General features: G+C 41.4%; 2 protein-coding genes across 7 annotated transcripts in view; one reads left to right on the top strand and one right to left on the bottom strand.

The window, feature by feature from the left end:
* Positions 1–7: 7 nt before the first annotated feature.
* Positions 8–11,187, top strand: CDC26 (cell division cycle 26). Of its 2 annotated transcripts, none has more exons than XM_086316050.1 (4): positions 8–197; positions 5,780–5,889; positions 6,379–6,472; positions 10,770–11,187. In XM_086316050.1, the coding sequence occupies exons 3-4, from the start codon at positions 6,389–6,391 to the stop codon at positions 10,944–10,946; spliced, it is 261 nt and encodes an 86-aa protein (XP_086172176.1). In that variant the 5' UTR covers positions 8–197; positions 5,780–5,889; positions 6,379–6,388; the 3' UTR covers positions 10,947–11,187. The 2 variants fall into 2 exon arrangements, with proteins under 2 accessions (XP_086172176.1, XP_086172175.1); XM_086316049.1 differs by having other exon boundaries at positions 6,351–6,472.
* A 1,419-nt stretch (positions 11,188–12,606) lies between these two features.
* The window catches only part of SLC31A1 (solute carrier family 31 member 1), a 34,188-nt gene continuing 29,635 nt past the window's right edge, over positions 12,607–17,159 (bottom strand). For all 5 annotated transcript variants that reach the window (XM_086316041.1, XM_086316039.1, XM_086316042.1 and 2 more), the window contains 2 exons: positions 16,977–17,145; positions 12,607–15,891 (listed from right to left, as the gene is read on the bottom strand). In XM_086316041.1, coding sequence (XP_086172167.1) covers positions 15,690–15,891; positions 16,977–17,145 — 371 coding nt within the window. In that variant the 3' untranslated portion in view covers positions 12,607–15,689. The remainder of the gene's footprint in view (positions 15,892–16,976; positions 17,146–17,159) is intronic.

The raw sequence follows: 17,159 nt of genomic DNA, 5'->3' as shown, positions 1-17,159 counted from the left end.
GGGAATCGTAGTAGCAGGGAGTCTGGGCTAGTTGAGAGATATGATCTGCAGAGCCTCCGAGAAAAGCACGCGGAGGACAAGGTTCTGCGAAGAGAGAGACTCAGAGGCAGTGTGGGAACTGTAGTCCAGTTGGCTTAGCGGATGATTCGGGGTGGGCGCCTAGGTTCCGGAAAAGGACTGAACAGGCCTGAAAAGAGGTAGGTGCGGGGAATCGCGCGGCTGCAAACTGAACTCAGGGAGCGAATCGAGGGATTCCGGGGCCTGCTGTCGGCTCCTGGCACGGCCAGGGGCTCTAAGTCCTCCTGGCGCCAAGGGCCATGTTGCCATGGAAACTCTCGCCCTGGACCCTCTAGTGCAGCCCGGGGGCTGCGGCAGGAGTGCTGTTCTCCGCTGTCAGGAAGTTCTCTTGGCAGTTTCTTCTGAGCTGGGTGGGTTTTCGGTGGATTTGGACAGTGGTGAAACAATAAGTTCAAAGAGCCCTCTAGCGCCGAAGTGAAATAAAGACCAGGCGGAGGAGCCACGCCCCGCTTTTGCTGTCTTCAGCAGGTCTTTCTATCTTATTCTGAGTGAGATGATGAATGTGAGGCCTCAGGTAAACTGCAAGCAAACAACTTTTCAAAACCCTGCTGCCCTGGGTGCTGGGGCATCAGAGGTGGACAAGACAAGATTTTTGCCCCCTTGTAGGGGGTGAAAGTGAAAGTGAAGCCGCTCAGTCGTGTCCAACTCTTTGCGACCCCATGGACTATAGCCTCCCAGGCTTCTCTGTCCATGGGATTTTCCAGGCAAGAGTACCGGAGTGGGTTGTCAATTCTTTCTCCTTGTAGGCGGTGGAGATTCACAAAATATTGGTGTTTCCAGAGCTGGAAAGAGCCCCCTCCCCTCCCCTAGGCCTCTTTACGATAATAATGGCTATTTACTGTGAAAAATTCTGGAAGAGATGGGAATACTAGACCACCAGACCTGCCTCCTGAGAAATGTGTATGCAAGTCAAGAAACAATAGTTAGAACTGGACATGGAACAACAGACTGGTTCCAAATCGGGAAAGGAGTAGTAAAGGCTGTATATTATCACTCTGCTTATTTAACTTATATGTATGTTTTTAACATATATGTATGTATGTATTTATATATGTACTTTTAACATATATGTATGTATTTAACATATATGTACTTATGCAGAGTACATCATGCAAAATGCCAGGCTGTATGAAGCACAAGTTGGAATCAAGATTGCTGGGAGAAATATCAATAACCTCAGATAGGCAGATGACACCACCATTATGGCAGAAAGCGAAGAAGACTTAAAGAGCCTCTTGATGAAAGTGAAAGAGGAGAGTGAAAAAGTTGGCTTAAAACTCCACATTCAGAAAACTAAGATCACGGCATCTGGCCCCATCACTTCATGGCGCATAGATGGGGAAACAATGGAGTGACAGACTTTATTTTTCTGGGCTCCAAAATCACTGCAGATGATGACTACAGCCATGAAATTAAAAGACACTTGCTCCTTAGAAGAAAAGCAATGACAAACCTAGACAGCATATCAAAAAACCAGACACATTACTTTGCCAACAAAGGTCCATCTAGTAAAAACTTTGGTTTTTCCAGTAGTCATGTATGGATGTGACAGTTGGACTATAAAGAAAGCTGAGCGCTGAAGAATTGATGCTTTTGAACTGTAGTGTTGGAGAAGACTCTTGAGAGTCCCTTGGAGAGCAAGGAGATCCAGCCAGTCCATCCTAAAGGAAATCAGTCCTGAATATTCATTGAAGGACTGATGCCGAAGCTGAAACTCCAATACTTTGGCCACCTGATGCGAAGAACTGACTCACCTGAAAAGACCCTGATGCTGGGAAAGATTGAGTGCAGGAGGAAAAGGGGACGAAAGAGGATAAGATGGTTGGATGGCATCACTGACTCAATGGACATGAGTTTGAATAAGCTCTAGAAGTTGGTGATGGACAGGAAAGCCTGGCATGTTGCAGTCCATGGGGTCACAAAGAGTTGGACACAACTGAGCAACTGAACTGAACTGAACTGATTGAACATTTGCTAAACGCCAGGTTTTGTTACAGGAATTTACACTGCAATGCGACATTTAATCCATACAACAACAGATACAGAGCAGGAAACCAAGATCTAGTAAAAGGTGAAGCCAGTTGTCCAAAATCAGTGGGGATGGAATTAGAATCTCTGCCTCCAATTGTTGTTCAGTTGCTCAGTCATGTCAGGCTCTTTTCGAGCCTCTGGACAGTAGCATGCCAGGCTTCCCTGTCCTTGACCATCTCCTGGAGTTTGGTCAAACTCCTGTGCATTGAATTGGTGAAGCCATCCAATCATGTCATCCTCTGTCATCCCCTTCTCCTGCCTTCAATCTTTCCCAGCATCAGGGTCTTTTCTAATGAGTTGGCTCTTTGCATCAGGTGGCCAAAGTATTGAAGCTTCAGCATCAGTCCTTACAATGAATACTCAGGGTTGATTTCCTCTAGGATTGACTGGTTTGATCTCCTTGCTGTCCAAGGGGCTGTCAAGAGTCTTCTCCAGCACCACAGTTTGAAGGCATCAATTCTTTAGTGATCAGCCTTTTTTATTGTCCAGCTCCCACATCTGTATATGACTACTGGAAAAACTAACCTTGGCTATATGAACTTTTGTAGGCAAAGTAATGTGTGTGCTTTTTAATATGCTATCTAAGTTTGTCATTGCTTTTCTTCTAAGGAGCAAGTGTCTTTTAATTTCTGGCTGCAGTCACCATCCACAGTGATTTTGGAGCCCAAGAAAATAGTCTGTCACTGTTTCCATTGTTTCCCCATCTATTTGCCATGAAGTGATGGGGCCAGATGCCATGATCTTAATTTTTTGAATGTTGAGTTTTAAGCCAGCTTTTCACTATCCTCTATCACCTTCATTAAGAGACTCTTTAATTCCTCTTCACTTTCTGCCATAAGTGTCATCTGCATGTCTTAGATTATTGATATTTCTCCTGCAGTCTTGATTCCAGCTTGTGCTTCATCCAGCCCGGCATTTCTCATGATGTACTCTGCATAGAAGTTAAATAAGCAGGGTGACAATATACAGCCTTGACGTACTCCTTTCCCAGTTTTGAACCAGTCTGTTGTTCCATGTCCAGTTCTAACTGTTGCTTCTTAACCTGCATACGGGTTTTTCAGGAGGAGGTAAGGTGGTGTGGTATTCCCATCTCTTTCAGAATTTTCCACAGTTTGTTATCATCTACACAGTCAAAGGCTTTAGTGTAGTCAATGAAGCAGAAGTATATGTTTTTCTGGAATTCTCTAGTTTTTTCTGTGATCCAAGGCATGTTCGTTCTAGAAGGTCATGTAGGTCTTCATAGAACCATTAAGCTTCAGCTTCTTCAGCATTAGTGGTTGGGACATGGATCTGGATTATTGTGATATTGAATGGTTCACCTTGGAAATGAACAGAAATCATTTTGTCATTTTTGCAATTGCACCCAAGTGCTGCATTTTGGACTCTTGTTGACTGTGAGGGCTACTCCATTTTCTTCTTCTAAGGGATTTTTGCCCATAGTAATAGATATAGTGGTCATCTGAGTTAAATTCGCCTGTTCCAGTTCATTTCAGTTTACTGATTCCCAAAATGTCGATGCTCACTCTTGCCATGTCCTGTTGGACCACTTCCAATTTACCTTGATTCATGGACCCTGGACTTCAAGGAGATCAAACCAGTCAATCCTAAAGGAAATCAGTCTTGAATATTCATTGGAAAGGCTGATGCTCCAGTACTTTGAGCACTGATGCGAAGAACTGACTCCTTAGAAAAGACTCTGATGCTGGGAAAGATTGAAGGCAGCAGGAGAAGGGGATGACAGAGGATAAGATGGTTGGATGGCATCACTGACTCAATGAACATGAGTTTGAGCAAGCTGTGGGTGTTGGTGATGGATGGAAGGCTGGCGTGCTGACGTCCATGGGGTCACAGAGTCAGACATGACTGAGCAACTGAACTGAACTGACTGATGGACCTAACATTCTAGGTTCCTATGCAGTACTCTTCTTTACAGCGTCAGACTTTACTTTCACCACCAGACACGTCCACAACTGCGTGTTATTTCTGCTTTGGGTCAGCCTCTTCATTCCTTCTGGAGCTGTTTCTCTACTCTTCTCCAGTAGCAATTGGACACCTACCAACCTGGGCGGTTCATCTTTCAGTGTTGTATCTTTTTGCCTTTTCATAGTGTTCATGGGGTTCTCAAGGCAATAGTGCTGAAGTGGCTTGCCATTCCCTTCTCCAGTCGACCATGTTTTGTCAGAACTCTCCACCATGGCCCGTCCATCTTGGGTGGCCCTACACCACATGGCTCATAGAGTCATTGAGTTAGGCAAGGTTGTGGTCCATGCGGTCAGTTTGGTTAGTTTCCTGTGATTATGGTTTTCATTCTTTCTGCCCTCTGATGGATGAGGATAAAAGGCTTGTGCAGGCTTCCTGATGCGAGGAACTGGCTGTGGGGCAAACTGGGTCTTGTTCTGGTGGGCAAGGCCACGCTCATCTCCAGAGCAGGCACTTTTATCTGTTACTCTATACTGATCCCTGGCGGTGTGCTTTTTACAGTTTGCAGAAAGGTTAAAATGTGTCTCAATTCTTTTTTTAAACATTCTCCACCCTTGGAACTTTGGCCTCCTCTACTTTTTTTCTACATTGGAATCAAGATAATATCTGATTTAGTACAAAGCAATTTGAAATGTGAGGTGCCCGTGTTTTGTATTGATAAAACAGACACATTACTTGTGTCTGTCGCAACCTTTGTGGGAGGAGGAGACATTTCTTCCTTGTGTATTTCAAAGTCCTGTCTATATCCTAGATACATGTATTAACAATTTATATCTCTACATATATTTTTGGTTTTTGTTTGTTTGTTTTTTGCTTGGTAAGAAGTGGATTTATTTAACGAGAAACACACTCCAGATAGTGTGGGCCATCAGAGAAGGCGAGAGGGGCCTATGCATATTTTAAAGGAGCTTTCACTTACATGCTTCTCATGTAATCCTCTCCCTGTGGCCTATGTACAATTTTTATAGGAGGGTGACTTTTTTTTTTTTCCCTTTCTCGAGGCATGTGGATCTTAGTTCCCCAACCAGGGATCAAACTGGTGCCCACTGCAGTGGACACACAGAGTCCTAACCACTGGATTGTCAGGGAATTTCCCAGGAGGCTGACATTTATTAATCCAACTGAGCAGCTAAGACTTTATCTGAGCTAGCTTTATCCAAATAGGGGTAATTGTGTCAGCATCATGGTATTTCTCTGTTAGAGTAAACCTGAGAATGTAAAAAGAAGAGTGTGGCACAGTGCTCAAGAAAACTTCATTTCCTTTTCTTTTTGGTTTGGATCTCTCAGTTTATTCAACAAAGCATCTACTAACGGTTATTATAGATGATCTCTACTGGATACGGTGAGGATATGAAGATGATGCCATCAACAGGTTTTAAACTCAACTGAGGAGTTTTATTTTCTTCTAAAAGAAAAAAAAAAAAGCTTTTTTTTCTTTTTTAGCATAAGCATTACCTTTCAGATTCCAGAGTGTTCTCTTGAGCCTCTGTGTATACTTATTCTCTCTGCCTGGGATGCCCTTAATCCCCCTTTTCTGCTTGTCCATCAAAAATCAACTTAGACATCATCTCCTCCACATCCCTGTTCACCCCACTGGATTGGGTGCCTTTGTGATGTCATTACATTACCCTCATCAAAGTTCTTCCTACAGTATACTGAGGTTTTCTCTTTATGTTTGTTTTCCCCACAGACTGTGACTATGCCTTTTAACTCAGTAGCTGGAGCACAGGAAGTGTTGGTTGAATGAACGACCTATCCATTGAGGACCTATTCAGACCTTTAGGATAACCCTGTGAACTGGTGAGTTAGAAGGAGCTTTCATACAATTTCGCAAACTAATTTTAGCATTCAGGAGTGATCATAAGTCTCTCACAATTCCCACATAGTGTTGGTCAAATCTATTGACTTTTATATTCTCCTACTAACTATACTGAATTAAAATTGTGATATTTTAGCTTTATTCTGTTAGCTAGAATAATTATCTGGGAATGGACATGAGATTAAAGTGATTGATGCCTAGAATTCTATTTTATAGGCAGCTTGCTATTTTAAATTCTGGAAGAAAGAGATTTTTGGAATTATAGAGTTGTGGGTCTGCATCATGATAATTATATCCCTAAGGACTTAGAAGCCAGTGTGTGATTTCAGATGAGTCTTTTGTATCACCATTTGTTTTAGTGTGCATGCTTACAAACTGGTTTTGTGTTTGTAGCTAAGATTTATGCCTTACAATTTTTTCTCCTTTCTACCATTTTTAACAGCTAATAGTTTACTGCATCTGCCCTTTAGTATTGATTTCATGATGCTGCGACGAAAACCAACCCGCCTAGAGCTGAAACTTGATGATATTGAGGAGTTTGAGAGCATTCGAAAGGACCTGGAGGTGAGTACAACTTTCAAACCCTTAGGAATATTTAAAACAGTAACCCTTAACTTTTGAACTCCAGATTCTCATACCAACAGCTTGTTTGAAATCTCTATTTGGATGCTTGACAGGCATCTTAAACATAATGTATTAGCTTCCTGTGTCTGCTGTAATGAATTTCCACAAACTTGGTGGTTTCAAACAACAGAAATTTAGGCTTTCACAGTTCTGCAGGCAAGCAATCTGAAACCAGTATCACTGATCCAAAATCAAGATGTCAGCAGGACTGTGCTCCCTCCAGCAACCGTAGGGGACAGTCCTGTTCCTTGACTGTTGCAGCTTCTGGTGGCTGCTGGCATTCCTTGACTTGTGGCCACATCAGTCCGGTGTCTCTGTCTGTAATCACATTATCTTTTCTGCCTGTCAAGTCTCCCTCTGCCCTCTCTTACAAGATACATGCATTGGCATTAAGGGCCCACCCACATATTCCAGGGAAATGTCCCCATTGCAACATCCTTAATTGAATCACATCTACAAAGACCATTTTCACATACAAGGCAATAATTACAGGATCCAGAGATTAGGGCCTGATAGCTTTGGAGGTCATTATTCAGTGTACTAAACTTAATATGTTAAAACAAAAAACTCTTGATTTCTTCCTCGAACCATTTCTACCTCAGTATACTCTACTATGTCAGTATCTATATCGTTGCTCACACCATAATCCTGAGAGACAATCTTAAGTTCTCCCTTTCCCTCACCGTTTATATTCAATTTTTCCATAAATCCTTTGGTTCTACCTCCAGAATATTTCTAGTATCTACCCATACCTTTTTTATCTCCGCCGTTAGAACCCTATTCCAATAACCATTATCTCACTGCACAATTTGAGCAGCATCCAAGTTGTCTCTCCACGTCCATTATTGTGTCTTCAATCCTTTCTCCATTAGGTATCTATATAGAGTGATCTTTAAAAAATTTCAGCTCATGTTATTCTCATGCTTAAAAATCCTCAGTGGTTTCCTGAACCTGGAATAAAGCCTCAGTTCCTTGTCATGCCTCCAAGTTTTTGTATGTTCTGGCCCCTCTCAGGTTTCATCTTCTGCCACTCTTGCCTTGCCCTCTGTACCCTAGGCACATTGGTTTTCCTTTGTCCTTGAACATGCCAAACTGTTTATAACTCGTGGCCTTTGCACATGTTATTTTCCTCTGCCTGGAGTCTTTCCTCTTTCTTCATGTCTCAGTTTGAATGTGACCTCCTCAGTCTGAGAGGCCTCTTCTGACCCTGTCCAGCTTCGGTGTTTTCATTCCTACCCGTGCTCTCTCCATCTCATTAGGGTCTCTCAGAACACTGTATTCTTTTATTTCATAGCACTTATTATAATTTACAATGATTTGTTTATTGTAAAATCATTTACATTACGAATGCTGATTGTAAAAATCATGCCTGTCTTCTCCACTGTTGAGTTCCCAGCATCTAGTAGGAGTTCAATATGTATTTTTTAAGCATAGCCTTACCGTACGGTATTAGATGTCAATCAGTAAGACTTAAATTCTTTACTGGCTTTTGGAATAAAGTACAAATTCCTTAGGATGACATAAAAGGCCCTTTTGATCTGGTCCTTGGTCATCTCTCCACTTTATCTTCTCCTGACGAGTTATCTTTAATTTCAGTGTCAATAAACACTCTGTGCTCTTCCCCTGAAATGTCCCTTATGGTTCAAACTTCAGTTGTAAAAAGTCTTATTATATAAAGTGTTAGTCTCATACTGAAATTTGACCTTGCAGAGTCAGCTCCCCATTGAGTTTTTTTTTTAATTGAGTTAATTCTTATGACTGAGTAGTATTGTATGGTATATCTATATAGATACAGATACACCACATCTGTGTTATCCATTCGTCTGTCATGAGGCACTGAGGTTATTTCCATATGTTGGCTATTGTGAATGATACTGTGATGAACATGGTGGTGAACTCTTTTTGAAATAGTGTTTTCATTTTCTTTGGATATATACCCAGGAGTGGAATTGCTGGATCATATGGTAGTTCTGCTCTTAACTTTTTGAGAAATCTCCATTCTGTTTTCCTTAGTGGCTGTACCAGTTTACATTCTCAGAATGTGTGCTTTCCTTTTCTCCACGTCCTCTCTAACACCTGTTATTTCTTGTCTTTTTGATAATGGCCATTCTAATGAGCATGAGATGATATCACATTGTCGTTTTGATTTGCATTTCTCTAGTAATTAGTGATGTTGAATATCTTTTCTTATACCTCTTGATCATCCGTCTTCTTTGGAAAAATGTCTATTCAGATTCTTGGGTCCTCTGTTTTTTTGTTGTTGAGTTGTATGAGAGTTTTATATATCTGGGGTATTAATCCCTTATCAGATAAATTATGTGCAGCTATTTTCTCCCATTTAGTACCTGTCTTCTCATTTTGTTTATGGTTTCTTTTGCTGTGCCAAAGGTTTTTAGTTTGATATAGTCCCATTTGTTTATTTTTCTTTTGCTTCCCTTGCCTGAGGAAACAATACTCAGAAAGACTGATAAGACTGATTCAAATAGCATACCACCTATGTTTTCTTCTAGGAGAGTTTTATTGTTTCAGGAGGTCTTATAATAAAGTCTTTAATCCATTTTGAGTTAATTTTTGTGTATGGTGCAAAATAGTGGTCTAGCTTCATTCTCTTGCATTGGCTGTTCAATTTTCTCAACAGCATTTATTTAAGAGACTGTCCTTTCTCCATTGTATGTTCTTTGCTACTTTGTTGTAAGTCAATTATCTGTATATGTGCAGGTTTATTTCTGGGCTCTTAGTTCTGTTCCATTGACCTGTGTCTCTTTTTCTGCCAATACCATGCTGTTTTGATTACTGTGGCTTTGTAGTATAATTTGAAATCAGGGAATGTGATACCTCCAGCCTTGTTCTTTTTTTTCAAGATTGCTTTGGCTCCTCGGGGTCTTCTGTGGTCCTATACAAATTTTAGGAATTTTTGTTTTATTGCTGTGAAAAATGTTGTTGGGATTTTGATGGGGATTGCATTGAATCTGTAGATAGCTTTAGGGAGTATAGACATTTTAACTGTCCTATCCATGAGCATAGAATACCTTTTCATTTCTTTGTGTCTTCCTTTTCTTTCAACAATGTCTCATTTTTAAGTGTACAGGTCTTTTTACCTCCTTGGTCAAATTTATTCCTAGATATAAATTTATGCCTTGATATTTTTGTTGTTGTTTTTCATCTTTTTACTACAGTTATTTAGAGGGTTTCACTTGTTTTTTAGAGCAACTTTGGAGGGAGGAATAGTTTTTGTCCTGTGCTAAAATGGAACAGAAAACTGGTATTTTATTTGTTACTAAAATTAGTTTAATTACATTTTGCTGATTCTGGATTTTGAAACAGTCAGCAGTTGTTCACAGTTGGAAGCCTTTTAAATGATTTCATTTTACTTGGATATTCTGAGTTTCTCACAGCTTATAAAATGATATATCATCCTGTGCCTTTTAGAACTTGTCTTCACAAAGGTGTTTAGGGAGAGCTTTTCTAATGTTATGTTAGGTAGTATAACCTAGAGAGTAACTCAGGAGGCCATTATGTTTATATATATATATGTGTGTGTGTGTATATGTATATATATAAATACCTCACTGATGCACTATATACTTTGATGCTGGCATTTAAAGGCTCCCAGATCAGCAGTGGTGAAGAATAGCAGTAAGTGGTGAAGAACAGCAGTGATTCCAGGGATTGGGATTGGTGTAGTGGAGCCATTCTTCTAATAAGGAACTCTCAGGTAGGGTAGTTGTGGGATGTTTGAAAGTGATCAAACTGAGACATTGACTGTGAATTCTGTAGTAACTTGTGGCTGGAGCCAAACCTTTTATCTGAAAACAAAAATGAATTCCCCAAGTCAGACAGACCTCATGATAAGATAGCACAAAACTTTCTATTCTTGTGTTACATTTAATCTCATGGTGTCATCTGTTAATTTCTGGTGGTTATTGTTTTACCAGTCACTTTAATCTCCATCTATTGTGTGGACTTTGCTCTGTCATAGCCCTGATTCATCTTCTATTTTAATGGTCTATTTCCCTTTTAGACTGTGACATCCTGGAAGGTAGGGCTTACATCTTTTATCACTGTATCCTCTTATATCCTCTCGGACCCCTAACCATCTAAACCTAGGATTTCAGCTTATTGTTGTGTAATCCCAAACCCTATCCTTTACCCTAATGCCTAATACATGGTAGGTGCTAAATAAATGTTTATTAATGAATAGAATATTGCCTTAACACTAAAACATCTAAACTTTCAGACCCGTAAGAAACAAAAGGAAGATGTGGACATTGTAGGAGGCAGTGATGGAGAAGGTGCCATCGGACTCAGCAGTGATCCCAAGAGCCGGGAACAAATGATTAATGATCGAATTGGTTATAAACCCCAACCAAAGCCCAACAATCGTTCATCTCAATTTGGAAATTTTGAGTTTTAGAAGTGGATTATCTTGCGTGCCAGAGCCCTGGAATGGAGTACAATGATGGCAGAAACACAAACAAGATTTAGAGAATGGAGTGTTCACAGTCAGACAGAATGTTTTACCTCCTGCAGAGAAATACTTCTGCGTGATTACGGATGCTTAACTTTCACTCTGAAAGCTGAAATTCAAACTCTGGTTTGCCTCTGAAAAATTTGACTTGATTTTTGTTTTTAAAAATAAATATATTTTTGGGAAAGTGTGTGACATCCTTAATGAAATATAACAGCACCATTAAATTGCTACATCATTCTTCTCAACTTTATTAAAAGACCCTATGCACAGAATGGGCTTTCCCAGGTGGCTCAGTGGTAAAAAGAATCCTCCTGCCATCGCAGGAGACGAGAGTTTGATGCCTGGGTCAGTAAGATCCCCTGAAGAATGGCAACCTACCCCGGTATTTTTGCCTGGGAAATCCCATGGACAGAGGAGCCTGCTGGGATACGGTCCATGGGGTTGCAAAGAGTTGGACACAACTTAGCAACTACACAGCAAACACAGGACACATCCAGTTGATCCCTGTAACTGATTTTCACTTAGTTCATTTATTTGACAAGTATTTCTTGAGTGCCTCCTACGTGCCAGGTACCATTCTAGGCACTTATTAACAGCAGTGAACAAATCGAGATCCCTGCCCTCATGGAGATTAGAATCTCACGATTTTGTATTAACCCGATCAAGCTGTGGATTTCCAGAATCTTTATAGAATGGCTTTGTAACTAGTTTGAGAGGATAGGCAGTGGAGTATTAGCACTCCAACCATCTCAGTTTTCCTTCTTTCTCAAACTGCCTGAGAGTTTTCCTAATGAGTCAATCTGGGAGGAAGCTCAGAGACTAGAATTATGTCCTGTTGTTTTCACTGTTTAATTCAACTACTGGGAACTGCCAACTATAGTAGAAAAGAACCTCTGGAGTCAGCAGTTCTGTAGAGACCCACTAGCAGGATCTTACCCAGCCTTTCTGGGGTGGTTTACGTCTGGGCAATCACAGTGTGGGAGGCAGGGAGAGAAGAAGGTATGTAGTCCCGCCTCCCTACCATTCTTACAATAGTTTTATTCTTCCACTTTTATCTGGGACTTTCCATTCTTTTATCTTGAAAACACAGCAACAACAACAACAACAAAAAACACAGCAACAGTGGCTCCAGATAGGGAAACTGAGTTCAATTATTTTCAATGCTACAAAGGCCAGGATCAAAGAGAGAGAGAGAAAAAAATCATCCAAGCCTGCCTCAACCAGTCACTGTGGCTTCCCAGCATGAGTGGGCACAGAAGCACAAAAACACTGCCTTCTGAGTTTCTTCCTCCCTCCTAAGAGCCACACTCAGGAGGATGTTCTGTCAGCATAAACACAGGGAAGCGATTACAAGATGGTAAAATCTTCGGTGTACTGAGATATTGCATCTTCACGAAGACCATCTCCTGTGCAAAAGGTCATGTGAACTCTTCTGGCGTGTACAAAGCCTGTCGTTTTAAGTGAAGGAGGAGGGCAGTGAGATGAAAATATAACTGGATCACGCCACCTGAAAGACGGACATCCTAAAAACTGATGATAATGAGTCCATGTGGACAATGAAGAGACCACTGACTCTGATATCACTCTGGGTGGAAGACATACATAGAATCACAAAATCAAAATATTTATTTGTTCTTTTGCACATGACAGTGTTAAAATATTCCTACGACAGCAATACTGCCCTCCAGGAGCTTACAATCTAAAACAATCAACATTAATTGTAGACCCAGTGATTAAGGCATTATATCAAATGCAAACTTTATATCTTTAGACGTATCTTCTCAAGGAAGCAGCTGGAGAGGGCAGGACCAACAGTAAATGACATGAAGTATACTCCCTACCACCTCCCCTTCCAGCTTCTACAGGGAACCCCAAACCAGCGCCCCACAGCCTAAAAGGGAACTCCAGAGAACCCTACCATAGACGTAGTGAAGAAACTTTAGTCTCTGATTCCCTGGTGGACAGACGACTCTGTCTGTGGGCAGTGAGGGGCTGAGTGTTCCTCTGGCATAGGTTGGAGACGGTACCTAAGATTTTGTAACTTAGTGGATAGTACCAGGTAGCCCTTTACCCAGCCTCATAGAAATTCCAACAGGACAATTGCTCCTCAAAGTGTGCTTAGGGTCTCGAACAAGTTTTACAGCTTCCACTTGGTATCAATATCCAAACCCACTGCACAGCATTGTCCAGTTCATTGGGAGGGCTAGGGAGATTACTAGACTAGATGTATGGGATAAAAGACTGAAAGACAGTAAGGGGCCAAAGACACACGATACAGCTTCCACTTGTGAACAGGAGGAAACAAGCAATTGGCATCCAAAAGGAACAAAGAAGTCAGGCACTAAAATTCTAAATGAACAGGGGTATAGATATGAAAATCAACAAGATTATCAATATTAACACAGTCCAAGAGCTCAAGAAAGACAGAATTTAAGGTTTACTTTTTTTTTTCCCCTTCACTAGTTTCTTCCTTTGGCAACCTAGCTCAAGATCACAGAATTCAGGTTTTTCATGAGACTATCTTGAATACCCAAAGACGTATCCCAAATTGCTTCTCTCTGAGAGTTTGAAATTCACAGCATTTTGTCTTAACTGGCCTTGATTTTTCATACCTTGAAAATAACCTGATAAGGTTATTTCAGAGCAGATCATGACAAGATGTCTAGAGAGTACCAGGGTTACTACTAAACATTGATTCTTATTTTATTTCTCAGGGTTTTATTATTCATTGGCTTCTGAGACAGTACAGGCTATTTGTACCTTAATGTTGGATTTTTATCAGTACCTGTCATTCCCTTTGCTTATACTAAGTATCAGCACTACAAGGGGTTGGAATGAGAGAAAAACATAAAATTATAAGTGTTGGTTCAAGGTTTTAACCTCGATCCGGTAAGCTTATAACCCTCTCTTGGTTCAAAGCCATGTAAGTACACATTTCTTGCCCTCCAATATTTAACTGGCATCAACAGAGAAAGTACAAACTTCAAAACCACAACAGAGGCCAACAGGATAGCTGTGTTTTCTCTCTCCTGCCCTGAGGCACAAAAGGAGTCTAGCACCAAGGAGGGCAGGATTTAATAGACCAGCACAAGAGTCACTATACAGAGGTAGGTTGGACTGGGAACAAGACTGCAGTGTCGATTAACGAGAATAAAAATCCAAGACCATTCTTCACTGAGAAAAGTAATTTTTGGCCACTTGTGATCTAATTAAGCTCTCCCCACCCCGAGTAACAAAGATGGTCATGCAGAGAATGAGGATCTGCCTGGTATGCCTTTGGATGTAGGGGCTGAGGAAAATCTGCCCATCAGTCAACCACACCCTAAGCCTCTCAGAGATGGCTGGGCTTTTGCCCTTCTAACCCAAGACTGGCTGATTTACATTGCAGATCAAAGGTCTTTCTCAACCTTCAGGCTACTTCCAAGAAATTACAGATCTTTAAAAATAACGACTAGTGATTTCATACATGCTAAGAAAAGTTACTTTGGCTCCAGCTCTTCCATGCATGTGGACCTGGGCACACAGACACAGCTGGAGCTGAATAAATGTTTATGGAATGATTAAGTATTGACCAGCAGCATTTAGTACACGAGTTAAGCCCAGACACACCACCTACTAATAGCAAGTCAAATTTCCATGCCCAGTCCCAGGTAGCTCACCCACCAGGTGATACTCCCTTAGTTTAAAGCAGAGATGCTCAAAATATGGTCCCCTGATCATCAGCAGGAGCATCACTTGGGAATTTGTTAAAAATACCAATGTAGGAGCTCTGGGTCGAGGCCCAACAACTGGGTTTTTAACAAGCTCGCTAGGTGATTTTATGATGCATGCTAAAGTTTGAAAATCACTGGTTAGAGGCAGACAATAACAGAAGAAAACAATAACAGAAGAAAATGTTTAAACGCTTGCTTCATTCAGCTGTGACATACTAAGGTACCAAGTGAAAGTAAAAATGTCAATGGTTTCATTTTAAAATATCTATTTTCTCAAATTGATTGTCACCTTTTTTTCTTGATTAACGAGCTCATTCTAATTAAAATGTTGAGTGGGAACATAGGTTGATTAGTCAGCCACCCAGGAATGCACTGTGCTGCAAGTTCTGGGCCTGTATTTATACAGTCTCAAACCATCTCTGCCCCCTACAAAAATTTCAGTGCAACACGTCACATCTAGGGAAGCCATAACCTATCTTCCAATCATTGAGTCCAAAGACTAAAACATGTTTGGGTTCTGGGTTTAGCTGGGCAAGACTTTCCCTTGCCTGTCATCAATCCTGGCTAAAGTTAACCCATTTTCATCACCAACCCAGGAAAAACCCATCAAATTCACAAACTGTCTGTTTAAAAGAAAAAAAAGAACACAAGACTAAAAAAAAAGGAAGCAGGCGATGCAGCCATTGAACAGAAAGCTACCCAGATTAGAAAAGAACATATAACTCGGATCTAAGATGATTGTGAAGGATAATGAAGGAGGAGAGGACTTCTCAAGAGAAATGGGAAACTCAGCTCACTAGGGAAAGAAGTGTGGGGGGAAGGAAGTTACCACTTTAGCTCAGAGACTGTAAGCTAAACCTCTGTTGAGCAGGTGTATGTGTGTCGTAAGGAGATAAGAGAAGGTGGAACCCTGTCTTCCAGTCTTGAACTGCTTTCCACTGCAATCGATAAGGCCACACCATGGACTTCGACGTTAATGGCAATGCTCTGTGATGTCCACTACCACCGCCTTCTTCCAGCTGAAGAGGAAGTACCCTGTGCCCGCCCCGGCCGCTACAGCAATGCAGAGGTACCCGTTGTAGGTCATGAAGATGAGCATGAGGAAGTAGCTGATGACCACTTGGATGATGTGCAGCACTGTTTGCAGGAGGTGCGGGAAGCTCAGCATTTGCTGCCTGGAGAGCAAACAGGGACACCAGAGTTAGGGCTCCGGGAGCGCTCAGGCAGCTCGGCACGCGCGTCAGGCGCAAGAAAGGGAACAGTTGTAGTCCTGAGCTCAGCCTCAGCTGCCCTCTCAGTCACCCTGGCAACTCCAGGGTACCTGTGTCTACGCAAGTTTTGTTTATTGGTCCTTGGAATGAAAAATGATAGGGCTATGAGGTTAATAGACATCAGCCAGATATGGTTCTATGGCAGCAGGAGTCAAGCTCTTCAGGAGGAGGGCAGAGGGAGGCTGGAGGGTGACTCACCTCCCCCGTGGAACCTGAAAGGGATGACTCACACCCTTCCACACTTATTTCTGCGAACATTTTCAGGCCTTCCACCTTCACAAAGCTTACTCTTAAAAACTTGGAAACAGAATTGACGGTGGGGTGGTATAGTAGACAGTTCTTAATTAGGGATCAGGAGACCTGGCTGTTTGTCTCCTCTGTCACTCACTGGTTCTATCACCTTAGATGAGTCACAATCTGGTTGGCCCTCAATCATGGGTACTATTGGAATAAATAATATTGTGCTTCCTTGAGAGTAAGACATTGGTCTATAGGATTCCTTGAATTCCAATTTAGCTTTAAGATCTACATTTCTATTATAACTGAATTTTAAAAAGGACTTGCCAATCTGTGGGGAAAACCAAGTCATCCAAATACTTTAAGTGAAATACAGACCTTTGCACAGTGTCATAACAAAATGAGACCAGAGCTGGGCAGGTACAACTTTCTATAGAAGTTCTTCTGTACCCTGACCTGAAACTTCTTTCTTTAACTTGTTTCTTATTATTTGACTAATATGTTAAAATGTGGATTCTTTTCCTTCTTCCAAAGTGACCAGTGCTTAGAATTCAGAATGAACTCTAAGAAGAGTTAATGTCATTCCTCTTTGGGCCTAATGACTCACAACCCCAAGCCTCCAAAGAGTGCTGATCAAGGTGACATAGAATCATTAACTCAAGAAAAGGGCTGTTGCTAATAAAATAGCAACTTTGCTATTTGCCTAGTTCAGCTCTCCAGAACTTCCACCTGGATCTGTTCAATCTCCTTACCCGACAGTTTTGTGTGTCTCCATAAGGATGGTTCCATTTGGTCCTGGGACGGGCATGGAATTGTACCGGATGCTGACTTGGGACTTGCGCAGGAGGCCCTCTCGGGCTATCTTGAGTCCTTCATAGAACATGGCTAGTAAAAACACTGCCACGAAAGCTCCAGCCATTTCTAAGTAGGAAAGG

Source organism: Bos grunniens, chromosome 8, assembly GCF_055505025.1.
Source record: "Bos grunniens cultivar Pamir isolate PY7600 chromosome 8, Bosgru_T2T1.0, whole genome shotgun sequence".
Taxonomy (NCBI): Eukaryota; Metazoa; Chordata; class Mammalia; order Artiodactyla; family Bovidae; genus Bos; species Bos grunniens.
Note: the sequence above shows the minus strand (reverse complement) of the source record. Positions and strands in the feature narration are given on the sequence as shown.

Excerpts from the sequence above, each read along its gene's own strand:
- CDC26 (XM_086316050.1), top strand. The coding sequence starts at position 6,389 with ATGATGCTGCGACGAAAACCAACCCGCCTAGAGCTGAAACTTGATGAT. Across the intron at positions 6,473-10,769 it reads GCATTCGAAAGGACCTGGAG|ACCCGTAAGAAACAAAAGGA; the intron begins GTGAGTACAACT and ends CTAAACTTTCAG.